Source organism: Dreissena polymorpha, chromosome 15, assembly GCF_020536995.1.
Source record: "Dreissena polymorpha isolate Duluth1 chromosome 15, UMN_Dpol_1.0, whole genome shotgun sequence".
Classification (NCBI taxonomy): domain Eukaryota; kingdom Metazoa; phylum Mollusca; class Bivalvia; order Myida; family Dreissenidae; genus Dreissena; species Dreissena polymorpha.
In genome coordinates, this window is record NC_068369.1 from 43717585 (window position 1) to 43745406 (window position 27822).

At 34.7% G+C, this 27822-nt stretch overlaps 1 protein-coding gene across 2 annotated transcripts in view; it reads right to left on the reverse strand.

The window, feature by feature from the left end:
• LOC127860242 (glycerol-3-phosphate dehydrogenase [NAD(+)], cytoplasmic-like) overlaps window positions 1-15233 on the reverse strand; it is a 45050-nt gene extending 29817 nt beyond the window's left edge. For both annotated transcript variants that reach the window (XM_052398178.1, XM_052398177.1), the window contains exons 1-2: window positions 15068-15233; window positions 1722-1899 (exon numbers count right to left, since the gene is read on the reverse strand). In XM_052398178.1, the coding sequence (XP_052254138.1) occupies window positions 1722-1899; window positions 15068-15111 (222 nt within the window). In that variant the 5' untranslated portion in view covers window positions 15112-15233. The remainder of the gene's footprint in view (window positions 1-1721; window positions 1900-15067) is intronic.
• Window positions 15234-27822: the final 12589 nt, after the last annotated feature.

The following is a 27822-nucleotide window of genomic DNA, read 5'->3' on the forward strand; positions in this document are numbered from 1 at the left end:
ATGTGGAATTTCATTCTGGGGGTGGTTGAACCTACGCCTAAAAACCTAAAACTAATGAAGAGAAGCTTGAAGTACAGCAAAAATATGAAAAGGATATTGAAATAGTTTAGTTGATAGTATAGTTTTCTTTTTATAAATGCACAATACATTGTGGATAGTCCGGAAAGTAAGTTGAAATTTAGGTAAAATAACAGCGAAATTGTCGGACCACTTGAAATCTTGGAGGACCAGTAATTTCTGAAAGCTGGTGGTCCTTTGGGTCAGTAGGTTAAAAAAAGTTAGTGTCAAGCCCTGACTTAGTATAATAATTTCTATTGTACAATACAAAGTTCTATCCTATACATTGATTTAAATTCGGTATTTTTATAACTAAGGTCGAACAAGAGTTTGTTCGGAAAGGTATTCCGTTAAACAGGTAAACAAACCAAACGAAAACAAGTTCTGCATTTCAGATCGCTCAAATCGGGATATGTACACTTTATTTCAATTTAAATTTACATATAAAAATAATTTTTCATAAAATGATACAAATATCAATTTGTGTGGTTGTAATTGCAATTGTAATGAATACAGTAAATCTACAATCAAGTCGGGCTAGTAATATGGGAATTTGAACTAGCCGGAGTCAGATTTTACTAGCCCAAACTTTATTGTTATAAATGCAGATAAACATAACATAAAACATCCAAAGAAGCATTCATTTATTCAATCTTTAGAACACAATACAACTCTCTTATTAATTTCATCCTCATCCGAGTCAGCTTCCTCTTCATCTGAGCCAGCCTCTTTCGGATCCTGGAATAAGAAGAAATTAATTTCACACACGGATTTCAATTTAATCACAATTATAAATATAAACATTAAGTTAAGGTAAAAAATTAGCAAAAATGTATCCCATACATCCATGTGAAAGAGAGAGCAAACCTGAACCACCAGAAAATATATAAGCAATTTAGTGCCAGGTTATTCTACAAAAAGCCAGCTGACAAATGCGTCAATCACACTTACCTCAGATTCGCATTCCTCAACGACGTACTTCAATGACAACTGTTCGGCAATTACTCTCTGTGTCCCGAACGAAACGCAAAACATTTATTTTACATAATAATAATCTGGGAACCACAAAACCATGCGCTTTATGCGCAGTAATCCAATTATCGGCTGATTGCCCAGCACGTGTGCGCAATGTGTTAAGACATAAGCGGCAGTTGATATAAGCGGCTCAAAACTTTGTTTACAAATATTGAAAATGAAAGTGGATCTTGTTTTCTGTTTTCTGAATTGTACAAGCACGTCGGACTTGTAATATTGGATTTCCTACAAGCCCGAAAGAAAAAATACTAGTTTTTTGCTGTCGGAATAGTGCGAATTTCGACGACTGCCTACTGTCCTTTAAAAATTTGACTAGTTTGGGGCAGACTGCACCATGGAAGTTAAAATCATGCCCCTGTGGTGGCTTTTTGTCATTCAAAAGATTTAATTTGTTCTTTTCTAAATTCCATCAAATGGTTTGAGAGAAAAATGTTTGACAAACCAGTCACTGACAGACCGATGTGTGATAAAAATTGCAGAAACTCTTATGAGAATAAAACGCAATTTTAAAAATCATTCAGACGACAAAGAAAAAGTGCCAAATACCAAATAATCTATTAGGTGATCTCCAGCTGTTTTAAAAATACAGTGTTTAAACTTACAATGTACAGCCAAGAACATAAACTTACCACATTTTCTGGTATTTTATGGCCTGGCAAATATTTCACATTTTCATGGTCAGTGTTGATTATTTCTGTAAGTTTGCGACCATTGATATCTTCTTCAAACACCCACATGTTAATCTGTGTTTCGAACTGGTCCAATGTCTTTACATTTGTTCCCAAAACTTTTGCTATTGCTGAGCCCCTGTAAATAAATAGGCTAGAGTTAATATAAGCACTACATACATTAGGCAGTGTTTTTTGCACCATTTTTGGAATGGGGCCGGGTCCCTTTGGATTGGGAAAATTTGCTGCGTTTTGACTAACATTGGGAAATAATTGTTGTTGTTGTTTTGCTAAAAAATGCATCAAAATTGAGAATTTAAGTGTTTTCAGTATAATATTTACTAAGGTTGAACTTAAATGGGTGGGAGTTGAACAAAATATTGAGATTTAGAAAACAAAAATATTTTTAAAATCTGGAATTTTGAGCTCCCATTTGAGAAAAACGTATACTTTTGTTCAATTGGGAATGGGGCCAATTACGGGACCCGATTTTGAATGAAACAAAACACCGTTAGGGTGCTCCCAAAAATATGAAAGTATCAGGATATTGTTCTCCAACCCTCTATTACATGATGCTAGTAAGAGAAAAGCTGTTAAAACATTTGGCTAAAACACAACAAAATTTATTAGGAACAAGATCCTGATACTTGCATATTTTGGCGGACACCCTTACATAATTGTATGTAACAAGAACAATCATGGTACAAATGGTCATGGAAACTTGTGGAAAGGCATTTCATTATGTAATACAAAGCAATCAGGGCTCTCAATAACTTTTGAGCCAACAGGCCCAAACGTGAAACCAACAGGCTTTCGAGGGGGGTCCAGGGGGCATGCTCCCCCTAAAATTTTTAAAATTGAGCACTTGATTTCCTGCATTTTGGGCCATTTTATGGCTATTTTAGTGGCACTTAAATTTGAGCATTTGTGTGTGCATTTTATGAAATTTAGCTTTTTAACTAACAAAAGATAAATGGAAAAAGCTCTTTTTACTTTTGTAAAATTTTATCTCAACATGTGATGAACAGAACATCAAAATATTTCACTGCTTTTTGACCGATTCCAATATTCGCCTTTTCATTGTTGTTGTAATGCGTTAAGGGAGATAATGAAGCAACGTCTTTGCTTAATAGCAAATAGGAGCCAAATTACCGAGAAGACACGCAAATTTCGAAAAGTCAATTGCCAATTTCTAAATCTGAGCGATTTTCAACCAGCCAAAATCTGATTTCAAATGGCAGATTTGGCCAGCGGCCGGCTCTTATTGAGAACCCTGAGCAATAAACATAGCCCAACAACATTGACCTGGCACATGTGAACTCCATTAGCATAAATTATATGCCTTGATTTGTTCATATATATTTGCTTTCAGTTGTGTTAAACACGTTTTGCATGAGTTAAATGAGACAATAACAGTATACTTTGTGACGCACACTTCAACAAATAAAAAAAATAAAAAAATAAATACTAAGTTATACATGTAGTATGGAAACTTATTTATTCTTCATATTAGTAACTAAATGTATTCATGCACTAAGCTCAGTGCAACATTAACAGTGGCTAGCTACACTTACTGGCTTAATTCCATATCCTTTCACAAGAAGAACAAGTAGCTTTGAAATCTTTAAGCCAAGATGAAAGTATTGTGATTAAAAAATCTGACAAGGGATCCAAAATTGTAATAATGAACAAGAAAGATTACATTGATGAGGCCCAACGACAATTCAACAACAGCACATACTACGAGGAACTTAGTGAGAATCCACATGAACAGTTTCGAAAAGATATAAAATGTCTGTCATAACAAGAGCTGTCAGAAGACAGTGCGCTGGACTTTTCGAGTTCTTGACAGTATAACGTAAGCCATCATGGGGAAATTGTTCATATTCAATAAGGTCAAGGTAATACAGTCTAACCTGTCTATAAAGACCACTCAAGGGATTTGGTCGTTGTTGTCTTTGTTCACAGGTGGTCTTTATTCCCAGGGTCGATTGAAACTTTGCAAAATATGCTAGTAGTATTTTAACAGGTACCTTATCTTTGTATGTGCTCTTTTGTTTAAATGTCTGAATACGTTTGCATGTATCATAAATAAAGGATTGAAAACACAGTTTTGTTTTTATTTTTCCCATTCCCTTATGTTTTTATTATTTATTTCATTAATCATATACATTTATAAATAATTATTGACATACATGTATATATATATGTAATTCAAACTGTTCTGGATTTGAGTTTTGCCTACACCAAGATCACTTGCCACTCGTTTACAACTGTGTCCTTTAACTAACAAACTAATGGCCGCAACGCGTTCTTCCAACATCAAGAACTTACGCTTGGAAGCCATGATGGTTAAATTGAACTTATTATTTGTCTATAATCTATGCACGTCTTATCAAGAAGAATTGTTACGCTCAAAATGTTTGTATTTCAGGCATCGTTATTGATATAAAACCGTAAATTTCCTTAATGAGTTGATGAAAGCCCCAAACTTGTCTTTGATATTTTCAGCAATTAGTACATTAATCGCGAGTCACTTTAATACAAAGGCAATATTTTTACTCTTTTGACAAACTGTCAAATGCATAAAAGAAGCAGGCGACTACCAATAAGCAGGGTTCGCCATAACTGTAGGTCCGCCGGTCCTGACGGGCAAATTTTTCTAAGGACCGACAAGTGATTTAAGATAATCGGTCCGACTGACCGACACAATCGGATGAAAAATGGTTTCAACAAGATGTGTTTGTGAAACACAATGTCCCCCTATATGACGTTTGACCTTGAAGGATGACCTTGACCTTGTGAGGGATGACCTTGACCTTTCTCCACTCAAAATGTGCAGCTCCATGAGATACACATGCATGCCAAATATCAAGTTGCTATCTTCAATATTGCAAAAGTAATCATAAAATAAGCGATTTGGGCCACATATATTTGACCTCTGACCTTGAAGGATGACCTTGACCTTTCACCACACAAAATGTGCAGCTCCATGAGATGCACATGCATGCCAAATATCAAGTTGCTATCTTCAATATTGCAAAAGTATTTATAAAATAAGCGATTTGGGCCACATATATTTGACCTCTGACCTTGAAGGATGACCTTGACCATGGCTTTTCACCACTTAAAATGTGCAGCTCCATGGGATACACATGCATGCCACAAATATCAAGTTGCTATCTTCAATATTGCAAAAGTATTCATAAAATGAGCGATTTTGGCCACATATATTTGACCTTTGACCTTGAAGGATCGCCTTGACCTTGACCTTTCACCACTCAAAATGTGCAGCTTCATGAGATACACATGCATGCCAAATATAAAGTTGCTAACTTCAATACAGCAAAAGTTATTGCAAAATGTTAAAGTTGGCGCAAACAGACCAACAGACAGACAGGGCAAAAACAATATGTCCCCCACTACTATAGTGGGGGACATAAAAAGATCACTCAAAGTGTATAATGTGCTATTGGATTAATAGAAGGTAAATGCGTTTTGTTCAACTTCTGTCAAAATCGTTTTTTTTGTTACCTTCATTTTGATGTTTTGATGTTTAAAGTTGGATTAGAATTGAATAGTACATGCGAGTTCAAAATCAACGGTCTTTGTTTAAAAAGCAACCGGGTGCGTCCACCATTTTGTTTTTTCCATTTAATGTCTCCACAACAAAAAACGCATGAAAACTTGCATCAACAGGCATTTGTGAGCATTTCTGTTAAATAGTTTCATTATTATATTGTTCTGGAAAGGATATATTTTAATTGACATACCAACAATTTCTGAAATCAAACAAAGTTTTTCCACCCAATGTACTATATTTCGGATAATTTAAAATTCGGACATGTGTTAATTTGTTGTTGATAGATTGTAGCATTATGTTTTGTGTTATTTCAGACAACAAGAATGGATGGTGGTAATTATCATGGGCCTTTCTATCAAGTAATAGGTGTGAAAGACATTAATTTAATTGAACCTGGAAATCAACCACCTCGGCTAAGAGAAAATATTTAAACAATAGGTGTTGTTTTAGAACTTGGGAAATTGGCTAATAAACAGAAATTTAAGTCATCCAAAGTAGTGTGAATGGGTGTGTGCAATTAAGTCAAACTTGATTGGATGTCACCCTTACTTTTCAAGAACACGGATTTGTAGAGCTGTGGAGGCTAAAAACAGTTTGACATGCCTTTGGTTTATATGTGGATTATTATTAAACTCCTCTCCACCCAGGTGTATAAATGGGTACCTGTGAGGGAATTAAGCCAATGTGCCGTGGCTGCATACTGCGCCAAGATGTTAACGAACGACTTGTGACTCAGTGATCAGGGAAAAACATGTAAAGCGCCTTTGAACGCACCCGCGAGTATGAAAAGGGCGCTATATAAATGTGGTATAAAAAAAAAAAAAAAAAAAAAAAAATAATAATTGTTTCATTATATCGACTTTGGACTTGTTTTTATTGTATTTTAATTTGATCAAAACCAATACACATAAAAGGTACTCTTTTTTTGTGTTTTGCTGTTATAGTTTAGTCGGACAGTGGGACTGACAGAAACTGATTCGGACTGACAAAAATTTCAAGTCTGTCAGTCCAGATGACTGATGGATTTTTCAAGTTTTGGCGAACCCTGAATTAGCAATGCGTGTTAAATAAACAAACAACTGCTATCGAGGGCAATAAACTGTCACTTGCCAATATTTCCATAACCACAGACGAGTCCACTGGTAAGATGTGTATCACGTGACTACACAGCGTCATCGCGGCCATTTTGTGTTTTTTTAAGTTGCAAAATCGTTGATTTTTATGATTGCAGTGGTCGTTGTAAGCTATCAAAATGGACTTTTGGGAATGTAAAAGGGTGGTCTTTGGTCTTTGTTCGCAGGTGGGCTTTATTCGCAGTTCAATATATAGCGAAATCGTTCGGGAGGAAATCGGTGTGGTCTTTATTGACTGTTGGTCGCTATTAACAGGCGGTTGCTCGGGCAGGTTGAACTGTATAGTCATATTCTAAGTGAAAGGGGACCATAATTGAAACATCTTGATCTTTTATGTTTTAAAGAAGTTGTGCTTTATAGACGATTCTGAGTTCTGGTATATTTTCCACAATCTATTGCACATTTGTAAAGACATAAAACAAACAAATATGATTTTATTTCAAGTTTGATAGCAATAGCTTGGGTGGGATGGTTGGACAGTACTTCAAAAATAAAACAAGGGACAAAATTGTCACAAAACCAGGTTTTCATTCTGAAAAAAAAATCTGATAAAGGGAGAAAACTCAAACTGAACTTTTGAAATGAACAAACAAAATTAACCCCCTTTGTAAGTTTGTTTTTAAAAAAAATCTATTTTTAGTTGTGGCGACCTTGACATTGGAGATATTGACGTGATTCTTTCGTGCGACACACCGTCCCATGATGGTGAACAAATGTGCCAAATGATTTTAAAATCTCGCAATGAATGACATAGTTATGGCCAGGACAAGCTCATTTATAGCCATTTTTGACCTTTGAACTCAAAGTGTGACCTTGACCTTGGAGATATCTATGTTATTCTTTCGCGCGACACACCGTCCAATGATGGTGAACAAATGTGCCAAATGATTTTAAAATCTGACAATGAACGACATAGTTATGGCCCGGACAAGCTTGTTCCGCCCGCCCGCCAGCCCGCCCGCATTCGCCAATCTAATAACCAGTTTTTTCCTTCGGAAAACCTGGTTAATAAATAAACATTTGTGCTGGTGTTTTTTTAACTCTTTTTTTGGGGGGTTGGGGGGGGGGGGGGTTGAGAGGGGGGTATAATGTGGGGGTTTGGTTATTTTTTAGATGATCTTTAAAAAATAAGGAAAAAATAGGGGGCAAAAATTTTCAGATACCATATATACACGTACAATTCATTCAGAACATTCATGCAATAAATGAATAATTCAGTTAAGTTAACTTTAGCCTTAAAACTTTTTCTAAAATAGCTCGTGGGATTTCAACTTTCAATATGGAAATTATGCAAATTAGCAGCATTATTAAAATAATTTCCGGATTTTCAAATTATTATTGGAAAAATCCAGGCCGACGTTATTTCGGATAGACAATGTATTCATTTTGTCACATAACCGTTGAATAAAAATAGTGAGCTTTTGCAGACGAAACTGATGCATTTTCCCACGGTCTTATTTGCAAAGACAAGAGCACCGCATAGCCGGTGCCAATGCTCGGCTGTGGGTTTTGAATAAATGAAAGCTTGTCAGTTTTATATTAGAGGTCACAGTGACCTTGACCTTGGACCTAGTGACCTAAAAATGGGTGTGGCGTGTAAAACTCATCAAGTTGCAGCTACATATGAAGTTTCAAAGTTGTAGGTGGAAGCACTTTGATTTTTGAGCCAATTTTAAGGTTTTATGGCAGACACCGAACGGCGAGGACGAGCTGGCTTTGACAATACCTTGGTTTTTCTCCGAAAACAGCCAAGCTAAACATTAAGTGTAGTGTAAATTTTTTTTTACATTAAGTAAAATACATAAAAATGCATCAATTGCAAACCAATAAACCATATCTTACCTTTGAATCAGCAATACCTTTGAATTTGTCCATATAACAACAACAACGATAGTAAATTGTGCAAAAAATACAATCTGTTATTGTATGATGTCAACGGATGTCGCTTAAGTATCAATTTCAAACAGAGGCAAAACAAAAATGGTGCCGAATTAGGGCATGGTCATTTTGTGTAACTGAACGAAACTGTGCCAGGCGACGCTCAATATGAGCGAATCGTACGTTATTACAGTGAGGTCGTCAGTTCCGAATCACTAACAAAATTATCAATGTATACTTTAAAACAGCAACCGACAAAGATTTCGAATTTAGGGATTTTGTCAGATAATTTCAACCTCGATCCTGTGCTCACCTTGATTTACATGAAGTTTCTAAATATAAATGTGTGTTTATGGTTTTCCTCGATCGTACAATTTCTCCATTTCCGGTTAATATTCTCCAATAGCGAATCACGTGACAGCAAGTGCATATTCATTACAGGGGTTGTCTCAAAACAAACTTTAACTGTCTAAATCGTTTATTTATTATTCTTTAAATATCAGCAACATAACCTGATTGGTATGTATAAATCACAGAACGTGTAATAACAATAACAATAAAGAAAACAAAAATAAAGAAAACAAAAACAAAGGGGCCCTTTCAAGAGAAATCCCAGTGCAGTGCATATATTGATATCTCAGATTAGCCTGTGCAACTGCAGTCCACACAGGCTGTTATGTGATGAATGTTTCAGTTTAAAAAATAGATTCTTAAAAAAGAAAATACAAAGAAAGGGTAATGGATTAAGCCTGTGTGGACTGCACAGGCTGATCCTAGATAACATAATGCAATTTATGCAGATGCACAATTCCCCGGTTTTCTCATGAAATGGTCATTTAATGAGTTGTTCTGTACAGACCTGAAAGAAATGGAACTTTCTGGTACCATTGGCAATGAACAATAAATAAATAACATTCATGTTGTGAAACAAGAGCTCTCCTTGGACTATTTGGTTCCATGTCAATAAAGAATTTTCCAACTTCAAAAGGGGACATCATTTGGCGAAAATACTGGTCAGAGTTATTGGAATTTGCATAGAATCTTACATGATAACCCTTAATATATTGGTTAAGTTTCAAGTGAGCACCAAAATAAAAAAAAATAAAAAAAATAAAAGTAACAAGATGCGTTTGTGAAACACAATGTCCCTCTATATGACGTTTGACCTTGAAGGATGACCTTGACCTTGACCCTTCACCACTCAAAATGTGCAGCTCCATGAGATACACATGCATTTCAAATATAAAATTGCTAGCTTCAATATTGCAGAAGTGACATTACATGAGCAATTTTGACCCATATATTTGACCTTGAAGGATGACCTTGACCTTTCACCACTCAAAATGTGCAGCTCCATGAGATACACATGCATGCCAAATATCAAGTTGCTATCTTCAATATTGCAAAAGTATTCATAAAATAAGCGATTTGGGCCACATATATTTGACCTCTGACCTTGAATGATGACCTTGAACTTTCACCACTCAAATTGTGCAGCTCCATGAGATACACATGCATGCCAAATATCAAGTTGCTATCTTCAATATTTCAAAAGTATTCATAAAATAAGCGATTTGGGCCACATTTATTTAACCTCTGACCTTGAAGGATGACCTTGACCTTTCACCACTCAAAATGTGCAGTTCCATGAGATACACATGCATGCCAAATATCAAGTTGCTATATTCAATATAGCAAAAGTTATTGCAAAATGTTAAAGTTGGCGCAAACCAACCAACCAACAGACCAACCAACCAACAGACAGGGAAAAAACAAGATGTCCCCCACTACTATAGTGGGGGACATAAAAAGAGGCTCATGCTAGTAATTCAGATAAAATTTTGATCACAATTACACAGTTGGGCATATGACCTAATATTATGACCACGAAACAAACTGTATTTTATAAATAATAGTAGGCAAGCAAAAATCACCCATGCATTTTAATTTATGCTTTTGGTGTGGTTTCAATTGACAGATCCATAGCAGGAACTTCGGGTGATTTTTCCAAAAGCAAACACAGCTTGCTAAAGCTAGCCTTGATATCAGAGTGATTTATCACATAATAACAAGGTAGCACAACACCACCCCCTTCTTCATTTGGGGCTGGCCATGGTGGAAAACTTGGCACTGACTCCCCCATTACCTCTGCTGTTATGGTTCCACCCTCGTTCATAATTGAAGAAAAGAAATTTGACAAGATTTTAGGAACATGTCCTATTGGGAGGCCTGCTACATCTGATAATGTCAGCTGGCGCTTCTCATCTGTAACTGTATCATGGAAACTTTTAGGAAATGTTTCCAACGTTGGCAACCATACCGCAACCATACCAAACATGCATTTGGATCCTTTTTATTACTATATTCTCTGTCAACAATCAACTATGTTGGTGGACTAGTGATTAATGGTCTAATCTTAAACACATGGTAACCTTTGATTACAGAGTTCTTCAGTGTCATTTTGTTTGAGTCAAAAGTTGTAATGTTGGGGGTAGGGTAACAGTCTGTAGTCCTGTTCTCATGGACGTTTGTTCCACTGATGATACCCGATGTTGAAGGCGTTTCCATGTCGGGCTGAAGATTAAAGAATTCTATCTGCTGATTAAACGAAGATGACATACATACACATGAACAAAAGCTGTCTCCATAGTAAGACATATGCCCCAAAAAACGCTTTTCGAAACTATAATGCAGATTTTGAAACCTTAACATGGACCTTACGTTCAAGGTCAAGGGCAAAGGGTTACAAGTAATTTATTTTTGTTACTATGTTCTTATGACACGTGTTTGATCCCCACTGCGGGAGAATTCTTACGAAAGACACCAAGTAAGTATTAAAAGTTATTGAGATGGCTTCAAATGTCATCTTATGAATGACTTTCATGTGGCATGTATAATACAAATATTCATTAACCATAATTTTCAGACCTGATGAAATAAATGTGTATCTACAGGCAATCAGGACAAAAGAAAGGCTCGTCTTCTTCCAATGAGTATGATAAACACTCAGAATGAACCCAGCCATCACACTTGTCGCACTGAACCCACACACGTTCCAGATCCAGTTCATGGTCTTCTTCCCAAGTCATATGGCATGCTTTACAAAATGCTTTGGGACTGTCATTGTCTTTTTTGTCCATAGGAACTTTGTCTTTCTGGTGTGATGTTTTTAGCTTTTTGATTATAGGCCTTTTCCCTCTTTTTGAACTTGGCTCTGGTTGTTTCCTCTTCTTTTCTGGTTTTGTGCTTGTATTCTTTTTCTTGAGGTCCTGTCTCCAATTGCCTGTCCCGCACGCCTTTGTAATATTAACACATTTATATGGTATAGTTTTTTGTATAGGTTTCAAAGATAAACTTACATAATATTGGAATATAACTACAATCCCAATACAAAACCGTCTATCAATCTATGATGAATTTTGCAGTGTGTCTACTATTGTTAAAGAGCATATATTAAAGTTAGAAAGCTTAAAGAAATGTGAAACAAGAGCACCGCCTTACGGGTGCAGACCGCTCATCTATTTTCTTTTTATAGGTGAAGGGACTCTCATTTTCAATCACAAAGGAGAGAGGGGTGGAGTGAAGAGGGGTGCATTGTGTGGGGGTGTGGAAATTTATTACATTATCTTCCAAAAATGCCAAAAAAAGGGGAAAAAAAAATCGGGAAGGGGGGGTGGGGGGTCGGGGGGTATGGATTCTTGGGTGCGATGGTTGGACGGTATTTCAAACATAAAATAATAAAAATAAATATTTGTGTTTTTGTAACCGTTTAAAAAAAAAAATGGGGGGGGGGTGAGGTGGGGGGGGGGGGGGGGAGTATAGTGTGAGGGTGTGGTGGTTATTTGTGAGATGATCTTAAAAAAAAAAAAAAAAAAAAAAAAAAAAGAAGAAAAAAATTTGGGGGGGGGGGGGGGGGGGGGGGGATTCGGGTGGGGGGTTGGGGGGTTGGGGGGGGATTCTTGGGTGCGATGGTTGGACCGTATTTCAAACATAAAATAAGCAAAATAAATAGTTTTGTTTTTTAACCGTTTAAACAAAAAAAAAATTGGGGAGGGGGTGGGGTGGGGGGGGTATAGTGTGAGGGTGTGGTGGTTGTGAGATAATATAAAAAAAAAAAAAAAAAAAAATAGGGGGGGGATTCGGGGGGGGGGGGGGGGGGAGAAGTGGGGGGGGGAGTGGGGGGGGGCACGGGTGATGGTTTGGGTGGAGTTTATTGTGGTATGTCAGGTAAGAGTTGTTTTGTCAAAGTATCAATCAAATCTAATCATAAATAAAGAAGTTATGGCAATTTTAGCAAAATTTAATAATTTGACCTTGAGAGTCAAGCTCATTCAAAGGTCAAGGTAAAATTCAACTTGCCAGGTACAGTAACCTCATGATAGCATGAAAGTATTTGAAGTTTGAAAGCAATAGCCTTGATACTTTAGAAGTAAAGTGGATCGAAACACAAAATTTAACCATATATTCAAAGTTACTAAGTCAAAAAAGGGCCATAATTCCGTAAAAATGACATCCAGAGTTATGCAACTTGTCCCTTTACTGTACCCTTATGATAGTTTGCGAGTGTTCCAAGTATGAAAGCAATATCTATGATACTTTAGGGGTAAAGTGGACCAAAACACAAAACTTAACCAAACTTTCAATTTTCTAAGTATAAAGGGCCCATAATTCCGTCCAAATGCCAGTCAGAGTTACATAACTTTGCCTGCACAGTCCCCTTACGATAGTTAATAAGTGTTGCAAGTATGAAAGCAATAGCTTTGATACTGTAGGAATAAAGTGGACCTAAACACAAAACATAACCAAATTTTCAATTTTCTAAGTATAAAAAGGGCACATAATTCTGTCAAAATGCCAGTCAGAATTATATTACTTTGCCTGCACAGTCCACTTATGATGGTTAGTAAGTGTTGCAAGTATGAAAGCCATAGCTTTGATACTTAAGGAATAAAATGGACCTAAACACAAAACTTAACCAAAATTTTCAATTTTCTAAGTATAAAAAGGGCACATAATTCTGTCAAAATGCACGCCAGAGTTATGTAACTTTACCTGCCCAGTCCCCTCATGATAGTAAGTAAGTGTACCAAGTTTGAATGCAATAGCATTGATACTTTCTGAAAAAAGTGGACCTTAACGCAAAACTTAACCAAACTTTTTAATTTTCTAAGTATAAAAAGGGCACATAATTCAGTCAAAATGCACGCCAGAGTTATCTAACTTTGCCTGCCCAGTCCCCTCATGATAGTAAGTAAGTGTACCAAGTTTGAATGCAATAGCATTGATACTTTCTGAGAAAAGTGGACCTAAACGTAAAACTTAACCGGACGCCGACGCCGACGCCGAGGTGATGACAATAGCTCATAAATTTTTTTCAAAAAATAGATGAGCTAACAAGAGATGTGTTTGTCAGAAACATAAATGCCCCCTATTGCGCCGCTTTGAAGCCATAAATTGACCTTTGACCTTGAAGGATGGATGACCTTGATCTTTCACCACTCAAAATGTGCAGCTCCATGAGATACACATGCATGCCAAATATCAAGTTGCTATCTTCAATACTGCAAAAGTTATTACCAAGGTTAAAGTTTTGGGACAGAATGACAGACGGAATGACAGACAGACAGACAGGCCAAACACAATATACCCCCGATCATTTGATCCGGGGGCATAAAAACTAGTCATTCTAGTAAATGTACCTCGGACTGTGGAATACGAGAAGACTTTGGACGCCAATGACGTGACGTTTGGATGAGAGGTCCCGCTATGCACTAAAGCCCGCCTCCAATCACCTGTCTGTGCACACTTTAATAATAATGAACACATATATATGATTCAGCATTTCGTCAGTTTTAACTATCATTTAATTTCAAATAAAATAAAAAAATCAAGCTTTTTATGCAATTCAAACTGTCCGTGTACTTTAATATACGCTAATAATTCAAATGTCAGTTACTCTGACCTGTTTAAAAAGCTATGTGAAAGTCAATAAATACATTTTAGACAACCCCCGTTACGCGAAACGGGTGTTTCGAAACTGACATCTGTACCAGACTGTCTGTTTCACATGTTTTAATCAACAGTTCAACTGTAAATGTACACAAGAAGTTGTTTTCTGATTCTGTGATTAATATCCTTCAAATCGATACCACGATCACTTACCTTTGACAATGGATAAGGAAAATAATCGTTTCTTTCTCACGCAACACCATGCCCGCAGACAGAGTATTCGCGCCATTTGAAAAAAACGTCTGTGAGCGTTTCATTGATGGTGACTGTTTAGAGTTGTTCGTTTACTTCCGGTTTTTGAGGGGAAAAAACATCAAATGTTATTGTTCATGACTGAATAATTTGTTAAGTTAAAAGTGTTAAGTTTTTTTTGTAAATGTTAAATTAATTTCGATTTGTTTTGGAACTGGCGACTTTTCGGAACTGACGACCTCACTGTATATTTCTACATATTGGGAACGAAGGAGCTGACTTTGGGTAGCTACGCCTTGACCAAACAACATATATGATTTGACCTAATTTTTTACCGGTTGACCATGGTACGTGTTGACTTAGGTACGAGTTAACAGGCACCCGTTATAATTTAGATACATTTGTGTATTTCCACAGTGACAGTGACCCAAATACCCTCGCCATGCTTCAATACAAATGTTAGGCAAACGGGTTCAACATAAATTGTCTCGATGCAACATATAAAACATTACCAGTTTCCTGAGCCAACAATGCACACCCTTTTTCGATCGCCCATAACTGAAAGAAATGACAGATAACAATACAATTGCTTCGTCCTTCTCCTTCGTCTGCCCTAGCGTTCTGTTTTACCGGAAATGGACTTACCGGCAACATAAAGGTTACATTATAGGGAATACATAAGGGCAGGTATTAAAACCCGGAAATGTCCGGAAAACCCGTAAAACTTATAGGTAAAACTTTTAGGTAAAACCCGGAAAAGGTAAAAATGGTTATAATGCATTATTATTCGGCCGATATTAATTATAATGGTACCTCCAAAGTTTCTAACAATGTAAAAATATTGCATGGCATGGTCAGAGTCAGCCTGTAAATCGCGATTAAAGTCGGCCTATTTTAAGTTTTTTTCCACACAAACATGTCTAAAGGAGAACACGGAAAAGGTAAAAGTGGTTATAAAAACATTTTTATTTATTCGATGTTAATTATAATGGTATATTTGTAAAGATGATCCCTAACGTTTTTAACGATGTAAAAATATTGTTTGTCGGTATCAGATTCTGGCTTTGAATCGCGGCCAAAGTTCACCGATCGATACCGTATTTTTTTTACACAAAACAATGTCTTGCGGAAAACCCGGAAACGATATGAGGGGGTTTAAAAGCAACATTTTCCAACCGACCATACATTATTTGTACCGTTGTATTGGTATTCCTCCACCGTTTCTAAATATATAAAAAATATATTGTGAGTATAGCAGCAATATGCTAAATGTAAAGAAAGCCACTGGAGTGGACACATTATTAGCTAAGCTTTTAAAAATTAGTAAACCGGCTTTAACTGAGCCTCTAACAAATCTTGTAAACATTTTTATTGGCACAAGTACTTTTCCAGATAAACTCAAAATGGCACAAGTCACACCTTTATACAAGAAAAATGACCCTTTCTGCAAATCTAACTATAGACCAGTAAGTGTTTTACCCATGCCCTCTAAAAAATTTGAGAAAGTAATTGCTAAACAACTAAACTCTCATTTTGATACAATTTTAAATAAATTTTTATGTGCTTTTAGGAAGGGACATGACTGTCAAAACACCTTAATAAAACTTCTGGAGGAATGGAGGCAGGCTCTGGATAGAAACCATTACGCTGCAGCAATTATCATGGACCTGTCCAAGGCCTTCGATTGCCTGCCGCATGATATACAACTGTCAAAACTGTCAGCATATGGTATGTCAGAGCCTGCATCCACCAGACTCCTCCAGTCTTACCTTTCTAACACAAAACAGCAAATTAAAATAGGAGATACAGTTAGTACATGGGCCAGTATAACAAAGGGAGTACCCCAGGGGTCTATCCTGGGGCCCCTGCTGTTAAACGATTTTATTAATGATATTTTTTATTTTATAAGCAAATCTACCATTTGTAATTATGCAGATGATAATGCTCTTTCATTTTATACAACAAACTTTGATGAACTTATAAGTGTCTTACAACATGAAAGCAACATTCTTATTGATTGGTTTAACTTTAACAAAATGCAAGCTAACCCTGACAAATTCCAATCTTTTGCAATAGGCAAATCAACTTCTAGTAAAAAAAAACTCATTTAAGATAGGTGATGCAGATATTACTTGCAAAAAAGTGGTTGAACTACTTGGTATTGACATAAACTATAAACTTAATTTTGATACGCATATACAAGCATTATGTAAGAAGGGAAATTCGTTTTATATACAACGACTATAGCACTCCATACAATGATCTTTTACGTAGGGTAGACCTTCCATCCCTGCAAATAAGACGTGTAAGATAAATGGCTATTGAAACATTTAAAATCATAAATGAAATTTCTCCACCTTTTTTAAATGATTTAGTTGTTAAGAGACAGTCAACCATAAATTTTAGATACACCAATAATTTACAGATACCACAGATACGCACATCAACATGTGGTAAAAATTCGTTTAGATATGCTGCCCCCTCGCTGTGGAACTCCCTACCGGAAAACTTTAGAAAATGTACAGTTTTTTCGCAATTTAAAACTTTAATTAGTTCATGGAATGGAAACATATGTAAGCGCAACAGCTGTAGATTGAACGGGATTTCCACAGCAAGGGAGCATCACACCATTTAGTTTTGAAGTTTTACTTTGTGTACTTGATTTAGTTCCAAAGTTCTACTTAAATGTTATATGCTGCTAGTACTTTTCTTAGCTTTGTTTGCTTTGTGTGCTGTGCATGCTCTGTATGCTTTGTAGGCTCTGTATGCTTTATATGCTTTGTGTGCTCTGTATGCTTTGTGTGCTTTGCATGTGTTTGTGTGCTTTATATACTTTATATTCCTTTTTTTGCTTTGTATACTTTGTGTGCTTTGCATGTTTTGTGTGCTCTATATACTTTATATGCCTTGTTTGCTTGGTATATTTTGTGTGCTGTGTATGCCTTGTTTATTCTGTATGCTTGGTATGCTTTGTGTGCTTTGTTTGCGTTGTATGCTATGTATGCCCTGTATGCTTGTATACTTCAGTGCCTTACGCTTTGTATATTTTGGGTGTTTTGTACGCTCCGTACGCTTTGTATGCTCTGCAAGCTATATATGCTCTGTATGCTTGATATGTTTTGTATGCTCTGCATGCTGTGTCTAGTGGATATTTTATTCTTTCGCTTAAAAATTATCTGACTTTTAATGCAAACAAATCTAAACTTTTTAAGAGTACCATATCTGATGTTGTAATATAATGCTATATATTTTATGTAAATTTGCCTTTTAATTGAAGTACAAATTGTTTCCAGTCTTTCTGCTTTTATACACTTGTTATTCCTTATTCATCATGTTTTATAGTCGGCTGTACAAGCTGTTTGAGCTTATGTTTGTTGTTTAACTCGTGCCGACTCAAACTAAATCTTATCTTATCTTATCCTTTAGCATATTATTACTGCTTATTGCGACCGAAGTTGTTGTATATTTATATCTTTTTTATAATGACAGTGTTTCCAGTAAAGCCCGGATGTGATAAAAGTGACTATAAAAGCATTATTTATTCGATATAACGGTAACGTTGTAAAGGGTATCCTCTAAAGTTTCTAAAATATGCAATATTATTGTTTTACAGTATCAGATTACCACTATTGTTAGCGTCCATAGTTAGTAAAAGTTCTATGATCGCTGATGCCCAATTATGTTTACCAAAAATTGGGGAAAATAAAAGGGGTCATAAAAGCAATATTTGTAAATGGAACTTCATTTAAATAATACTGCTGTAAAGGGGATTTTATGATGCTCCAAAAGTATGCAAAAGTAATATGTTTGCAATGTTGAAAGCGACTAGCACTACAACTTATACTAACTTCGACGACAATTACAGCTCACATCTGATTTTGAAAACATTACTTTTGCATATTTTAGGAACGTCATCAAATTTCTTTTAAAGCAATATTATATTGATTAAGGTCGGTTTAACAATATTGCTTTCGGGAGGGGGGGGGGGACTCAAAAAAATTATTTGAAAATCCTAAGAAGTATTATCAAAGTACGGAAGTCGGATAGTACCATTAATAATCTCGTCATCCTTTCATTACGGGCGATAGAACAAATAATATCAAGAAACATGATGGTTATAATGACGTTTCTATGGTGTGTTTTTTTCAATAACAAAGATGTTTCACTATGAGTTGTGTATTGGCTGCAGCGAATCTACCGTGTATCTCATTTCTGGGGAAGATCCTATCGGCAGCTAGGTGAGTGATTACCAGTTTACAATGAATTAACTGATAAGGATATTGTGTATTCATTTTAGATAAAGTGTATTCATGGCTCAAATCTCATTATAAGTGGTATGGCACACCGTACTTTGCACGGCTAAACAATGCACATGAAAAGAAATCCAGAAACAGAAACATGCGTGAAATGGCGAATTGATACGGATTAAACTGTATATAATTCAATATAAGTATTTACAAATATACACAATCGATCTTTAAAAAAATAACATGGTATTAAAATTCTGTAGTATTGTTATGATATTCTAGATGCGTTTAGAAGATGATCGTATTTCCCAAACATTTACATGGATATTTTTATGATATAATAGTATAGCATTATCACTTACAAGCGTGTTTTTAAATTGCCTTGATCAAAATAACATTCTCAAATTATTGTGTTCTTTATTAATTAGGAAACATACATGCATTCCATAAATGATTTTTTTTAATATACATTCAGTATATGACGGTTATAGCTGTTTTACTGAGACAGTGAATTGTTATCATGAATTAACTATACATATGCGTATATAGCCTCTGTATGAGGAATTAGTCCGACAGATTCCTGTACAATTGGGGTTAATAGAGGCAAATATTACAAGGGCCATAACTTCCTAAATAATAGGCAATATATAACTTCCCGCATTAACGCACAACTGCATGTCGCTCTGAAGAATGTACATGGGTTTGAATGAAAATCGGAGGAGGAGATGCGTTCACAAGAAATTATTCTTATACTAAGTATATTGAACAAATAATCCAAGGTTTTCGTTTCTAGTAAATCCTTTTATAATATGTGTAAACGGGTTTAATTAGTTATAAATGGTTATATTTCATGTATAAATATACTGCATCTTGTTTATTATGATGTATTAATGCCCAAAATTAGATATATCGGCAATATACCAACCGAAAAGCACTTCATATGAAGACAAAAAAGCACACGTATTTTCCTTATTTTAACAAATTATTAATATATTTTTTCGCTGGATCTATTAAAATAGTTTATTTATGATTTATTTAAGTAAATTGAATAATATAGAATAATAGTGGATGATATTGTTTTGTTGATAATTTACCCACCGAAAAGCAACTCATTCGAGACAACTTTCTATACAACCATACAACCATCTCTCGCTTAACTCATCGTTCAATGGCACGCGCATTTAACAAATTTATAAAACATCACGTGTATCATTATATTTCTTTTTATGAATTATGTACAAATATTATATGTTATACATTGTTGTTTTTTTTGTTTTTTTACTCAACCAGAAAGAAATAATAAAACATTTTTACATATAAAGCGCTTTACTTTTGCAAAATTCTGAATTAAATAAAGAAATATCGTTTTTTGTTAAGTGCACGTTCTTGACATATTTATAAAATAGCAAAAAAAAATTGTAAAACAATCGGAATTTGACCTTTAATTTGATGCAATCCGTGCAACGTACTTTGTCTCATTATATAAATTATATGCTAATTATAAACTCATTACAATATCAAAATATACACCAACTTCGGTCGCAATTAGCAGTAATTTTATGCAATTGTCACAATATATTTTTACATATTTACAAGCGATGGAGGAACACTATTACAATGGTACCAAATAATGTATGGTCGGTTGGAAAAATTATGCTTTTAAACCCTTTTATCTTTTCCGGGTTTTCCTCAAGACCTTGTTTTGTGTAAAAAAATACGGTATCGATCGGTGAACTTTGGCCGCGATTCAAAGCCAGAATCTGATACCGACACACAATATTTTTACATCGTTAGAAACGTTAAGGTATTCTCTTTACAAAGGTACCATTATTATTAATATTGAATAAATAATAATATTTTTATAACTACTTTACATTTTCCGGGTTTTCTAAGGCATTTTTGTGTGTAAAAAAAACGCTTAAAATTGACCGACTTTGACCGCGATTTTCAGGCTGACTCTGACCCTGCAATACCATATTTTTACATTGTTAGAAACTTTGGAAGTTATTCTTTACAACGGAACCATTATAATTAATATTTAACGAATAACAACGGTTAGAACAGTTTGAAAAGTTTCATGCTTTGCTGTTTTCGCATGATAATATCATTACAAAAAAGCTTAGTTCAAATTTTACAAATTTGCAATTTTTGAACTTTGATTATTTGCGTATCTTGAACGGTGAAAACATGTGTTTCAAGCGATGAGTACAATGGTAAGAACAGTTTGAAAAGATTTATGCTTTGCTGTTTTAGCATCATAATATCATCAAAAAGAAGCTAAGATCAAATTTTACAAATTTGTAATTTTTGAACTTTGTTTATTTGTGTGTTTCTGGAACGGTGATGACATGTGTTTCAAGCGATGAGTACAACGGTAAGAACAGTTTGAAAAGATTCATGCTTTGCTGTTTTCGCATCAAAATATCATCAAAAAGAAGCTAAGTTAAAATTTTACAAATTTGCAATTTTTGAACTTTGTTTATTTGCGTATCTGCAATGGTGAAAACATGTGTTTCAAGCGATGAGTACAACGGTAAGAACAGTTTGAAAAGATTCATGCTTTGATGTTTTCGCATGATAATATCATCAAAAAGGAGCTAAGTTCAAATTTTACAAATTTGCAATTTTTCAACATTGTTAATTTGCGTATCTAGAACGATGAAAACATGTGGTTCAAGCGATGAGTAAAACGGCAAGAACAGTTTGAAAAGATTCATAATTTGCTGTTTTCGCATGATAATATCATCAAAAACAAGCTAAGTTTAAATTTAACAAATTTGCAAAATTTGAACTTTGTTTATTTGCGTATCTGGAACGGTGAAAACATGTGTTTCAAGCGATGATTACAACGGTACGAACAGTTTGAAAAGATTTATGCTTTGCTGTTTTCGCATCATAATATCATCCAAAAAGAAGCTAAGTTAAAATTTTACAAATTTGCAATTTTTGAACTTTGTTTATTTGCATATCTGGAACGGTGAAAACATGTGGTTCAAGCGATGAGTACAATGGTAAGAACACTTTGAAAAGATTCATGCTTTGCTGTTTTCGCATGATAATATCATCAAAAACGTGCTAAGTTCAAATTTAACAAATGTGCAATTGTTGAACTTTGTTTATTTGCGTATCTGGAACGGTGATAACATGTGTTTCAAGCGATGAGTACAACGGTAAGAACAGTTTGAAAAGATTCATGATTTGCTGTTTTCGCATTATAATATCATCAAAAACAAGCTAAGTTCAATTTTACAAATTTGCAATTTTTGAGCTTTGTTTATTTGCGTATCTGGAACGGTGAAATCATGTGTTTCAAGCGATGAGTACAACGGAAAGAACAGTTTGAGATGATTCATGCTTTGCTGTTCGCATCATAATATCATCAAAAAAGAAGCTAAGTTCAAATTTACAAATTTATCAATTTTTGAAATTTGTTTATTTGCGTATCTGGAACGGTGAAAACATGTGTTTCAAGCGATGATTACAACGGTAAGAACAGTTTGAAAAGATTCATGCTTTGCTGTTTTCGAATCATAATATAATCAAAAATAAAGCTTATTTCAAATTTACATATTTGCAATTTTTGAACTTTGTTCATTTGCGTATCTGGAACGGTGAAAACATGTGTTTTAAGCGATGGGTACAACGGTAAGAACAGTTTGAAAAGATTCATGCTTTGCTGTTTACGCATCATATATCATCAAAAAGAAGCTTAGTTCAAATTTTACAAATTTGCAATTTTTGAACTTTGTTTATTTGCGTATCTGGAACGGTGAAGACATGTGTTTCAAGCGATGAGTACAACGTTAAGAACAGTTTGAAAAGATTCATGCTTTGCTGTTTTCGCATCATATTATATCATCAAGAAGAAGCTAAGTTCAGATTTTACAAATTTGCAATTTTTGAACTTTGTTTATTTGCGTATTTGGAACGGTGAAAAGATGAGTTTCAAGTGATGAGTATTACGGCAAGAACCGTTTGAAAAAGATTCATTCTTTGCTGTTTTCGCATGATAATATCATCAAAAAGATGCTAAGTTCAAATTTTACAAACTTGCAATTTTTTAACTTTGTTCATTTGCGTATCTGGAACGGTGAAAACATGTGTTTTAAGCGATGGGTACAACGGTAAGAACACTTTGAACAGATTCATGCTTTGCTGTTATCGCATCATAATATCATCAAAAAATAAGCTAAGTTCAAATTTAGCAAATTTGTAATTTTTAAATTTTGTTTATTTGCGTATCTGAAACGGTGAAAAGATGTGCTTCAAGCGATGAGTACAACGGTAAGAACAGTTTGAAAAGATTCATGCTTTGCTGTTTTCGCATCATCAAAAAGAAGCTTAGTTCAAATTTTACAAACTTGCAATTTTTTAACATTGTTCATTTGCGTATTTGGAACGGTGAAGACATGCGTTTCAAGCGATGAGAACAACGGCAAGAACAGTTTTAAAAGATTCATGCCTTGCTGTTTTCGCATCGTAATATCATCAAACAGAAGCTAAGTTTAAATTTAACAAATTTGCAATTTTTGAACTTTGTTTATTTGCGTATCTGGAACGGTGAAAACATGTGTTTCAAGCGATGAGTACAAAGGTAGAAACAGTTTGAAAAGATTCCTGCTTTGCTGTTTTCGCATTATAATATCATCAAAAAGATGCGAAGTTCAAATTTTAAAAATTTGCAATTCTTGAACTTTGTTTATTTGCGTATTTGGAACGCTGAAAAGATGAGTTTCAAGCGATAATTACAACGGTAAGAACAGTTTGAAAAGATTCATGCTGTGCTCTTTTCGCATCATAATATCATCAAAAAGAAGCTAAGTTCAAATTTTACAAATTTGCAATTTTTCAACTTTGTTTATTTGCGTATCTGGAACGGTGAAAAGATGTGTTTCAAGCGTTGAGTACAACGGTAAGAACAGTTTGAAAAGATTCATGCTTTGCTGTTTTCGCATCATAATACCATCAAAAAGAAGCTTAGATCAAATTTTACAAACTTGCAATTTTTTAACTTTGTTCATTTGCGTATTTGGAACGGTGAAAACATGTGTTTCAAGCGATGGGTACAACGGTAAGAACAGTTTGAAAAGATTCATGCTTTGCTGTTTTCGCATTAAAAAAATCATCAAAAAGAAGCTAAGTTCAAATTTAACAAATTTGCAATTTTTTTAACTTTGTTTATTTGCGTATTTGGAACGGTGAAAAGATGAGTTTCATGCGATGAGTAAAACGGCAAGAACAGTTTAAAAAAGATTCAATCTTTGCTGTTTTCGCGTCATAATATCATGAAAAAGAAGCTAAGTTTGAATTTAACAAATTTGCAATTGTTGAACTTTGTTTATTTGATAACTGGAACGGTAAAAACATGTGTTTCAAGCGATGAGTACAACGGTAAGAACAGTTTGAAAAGAGCCATGCTTTCCTGTTTTGACTTCATAATATCATCCAAAAGAAGCTTAGTTCAAATTTTACAAATTTGCAATTTTTGAACTTTGTTTATTTGCGTATCTGGAACGGTGAAAAGATGTGTTTTAAGCGATGGGTACAACGGTAAGAACAGTTTGAAAAGATTCATGCTTTGCTGTTTACGCATCATATTAGATCATCAAAAAGAAGCTAAGTTTAAATTTTACAAATTTGCAATTGTTGAACTTTGTTTATTTGCGTATCTGGAACGATGAAAACATGTGTTTCAAGCGATGAGTACAACGGTAAGAACAGTTTGAAAAGATTCATGTTTTGCTGTTTTCGCATGATAATATTATCAAATGGCAGCTAAGTTCAAATTTTACAAATTTGCAATTGTTGCACTTTGTTTATTATCGTATCCAGAACGGTGAAAACATGTGTTTCAAGCGATGACTACAACTGTTAGAACAGTTTGCAAAGATTCATGTTTTGCTGTTTTCGCATCATAATATCATCAAAAAGAAACTAAATTCAAGTTTTACAAATTTGCAATTTCTGAACTTTGTTTATTTGCGTATCTGGAACGGTGAAAACATGTGTTTCAAGCGATGAATACAACGGTAAGAACAGTTTCAAAAGATTCATGCTTTGCTGTTTCCGCATGATAATATCATCAAAAGGAAACTAAGTTCAAATTTTACAAATTTGCAATTTCTGAACTTTGTTTATTTGCGTATCTGGAACGGTGAAAACATGTGTTTCAAGCGATGAATACAACGGTAAGAACAGTTTCAAAAGATTCATGCTTTGCTGTTTTCGCATGATAATATCATCAAAAGGAAACTAAGTTCAAAATTTTACAAATTTGCAATTTTTGAACTTCGTTTATTTGCGTATCTGGAACGGTGAAAACATGTGTTTCAAGCGATGAGTACAACTGTAAGAACAGTTTGAAAAGATTCATTCTTTGCTGTTTTCGCATGATAATATCATTAAAAAGAAGCTTAGTTCAAATTTTACAAATTTGCATTTTTTCAACTTTATCGCATGATAATATCATAAACTGTTTGTTTATATAATGTAAATTTAATGTGATGTTCAATTGTCTATTTGTTATATGTAGGTTTATATAGTATGTCGGTCAATAGCGATACATCTCTAATGCTATACTTGTTTTGTACAAACCGACTTTAAATAAAATTTGTATTTGCATTTGTAAGGGAACTTAAGGATGGAGCTAAAAAAAAATCACTAGTAAAACAATTGTCATATATGCACTAAAACATGTATCTATGAATTAAAAACTAAAATATGGCTATTATCAAATTTGTTGGTTTTCAAGTATTTAAAACAATTGTCATATATGCACTAAAACATGCATCTAAAAATTAAAAACTATAATATGTCTAACATCGAATTCGTTGGTTTTCAAGTATTTACACTATGATACATTTATTACACTACAAATTGTTATTGTAAAATACCAGTTTTCTTTTATTCAGTATGTTGAAGCAGGATTTGGCACTATAAAAAGCTATGTCTGAATTAGATAATAAAAATCCTACTTGATCAGTATCAGATAAGGTTACAAAATGTGCAACTAATTCTTCTGTCCTTTTTTAACAGATCAAATCTAATAGTTTCAAATCTAATAGAGAACAATGTAACAACGCATGCGTCTCATCTTCAATAGTATCTGGACAATGAAAACAGTTCTTTGCTCAACTGGCAAACCATAGTATCTTCCTAACTCAATGCCAATTGGCGCAGTTCCACTGCGGAATTTTGCAATAGCAACTTTATATATATATATATATATATATATATATATATATATATATATATATATATATATATATATATATATATATATATATATATATATATATATATATATATATATATATATATTACGCTGACATGTATACATGTAATGAACTACTAAAGGGGCATGCACTTCAATCTTTATAACAGTATCAATTTACCGATGGGAATGTGAGGGTCGTTCTGCAAAGGAAATTCACTAAAAGATTAATCGAGTTTAGGCCGCCGCCCGTAAGATAATGGCCTTTGGATGACTGTACCGGTGGCCGTCCGATACCTTGACGATAATATATGTATCCCGGAAAAGGAACTTTTTGGGAAAAAAACACTAATCTGCAGGTACAAATAAAGCTGATCCATTTATAATCCTTGCTAAGTCACACGCCGTATGAATCGTTATTATTTAAAGTAAGCTCTCTTGGTTTAATTGGTTGATATAATGGACCAGCGTTGTTTGTACCGGGATGATTAGTGGGTTTTTTAACTCTTGCTGTTCGTGTATCAGTCTATTGAATATTGCTCAGTGCCGTTCGTTGCATAATTTGTCGCCACGATCTTGTTCAAAATTGGACGATGTTTTAGCAGTATAACACTTACTTCCGATCAAGTAAAAACAAGAAACCGTCGGAGACGGGTGATGATCCCCAAAGGTTTTTTTTTGTCACAATATTGCACTACATATTCAGATAAAAGGAAACGTCTTGAGGGGCATAACTTTGGACAAAATAATACGATGGATTGTTAAGCAATTTCAAAATTTCAAAGGGCCATAATTCTCTAAATAAATCATCTAACCAGAACCCACAAGTAACTTGCGCATCTCCTCAAGGTAGTTAAGCGTCCCATAAAGCTTCATTGATTTCCAGTCAGTAGTTGTGAAGAAATAGCCCGGACAAGAATTGCATTATATGTACAGTTTATAGAAAATTTCAAAGGGCCATAACTGTTTGAAAAATCATCCGACCATAACCAGCTGATAATATGCACATATCCTGTTGGTAGTGAAGCTTCCCATAAAGTTTCATTGAATTCCCGTAATAAGTTGCTGAGAAATAGCTCGGACAAGAATTGCACTATATGTACAATGGAAAATTTCAAAGGGACATAACTCTGTGAAATATCATTCGACGAGAACCGGCTGATAATATGCACATCTCCTCTTGGTAGTGAAGCTTCCTATAAAGTTTCATTGAATTCCGGTCATTTGTTGCTGAGAAATAGCCCGGACAAGAATTGCACTATATGTACAGTTAATGGAAAATTTCAAAGGGCCATAACTCTGTGAAAAATCATCCGACCAGAACCGGCTGATCATATGCACATGTCTTCTTGGTAGTGAAGCTTCCCATAAAGTTTCATTGAATTGCGGTCATTAGTTGCTGAGAAATAGCCGGACAAGAATTGCACTAAATGTACAGTTAATGGAAAATTTCAAAGGGCCATAATTCTGTGAAAAATCATCCGACCAGAACCCGCTGATAATATGCACATCTCTTGGTAGTGAAGCTTCCCATAAAGTTTCATTGAATTCCGGTCATTAGTTGCTGAGAAATAGCCCGGACAAAAATTGTGCACGGACGGACACACGGACGGACAGACGAAGAGGCGACTATATGCTCCCCCCAAAATAAATTTTGGGGAGCATACAAATACCATCGACGATCTGACAGTGTGCGACCAAACTATAAAATATATATCACTAGGTGTGTGTGTTAACGTTTAAAGGATACGTTAAACTTCGACTCGTGCCATCACAAATATCATTCAGCGATTTTTTTTATATAACA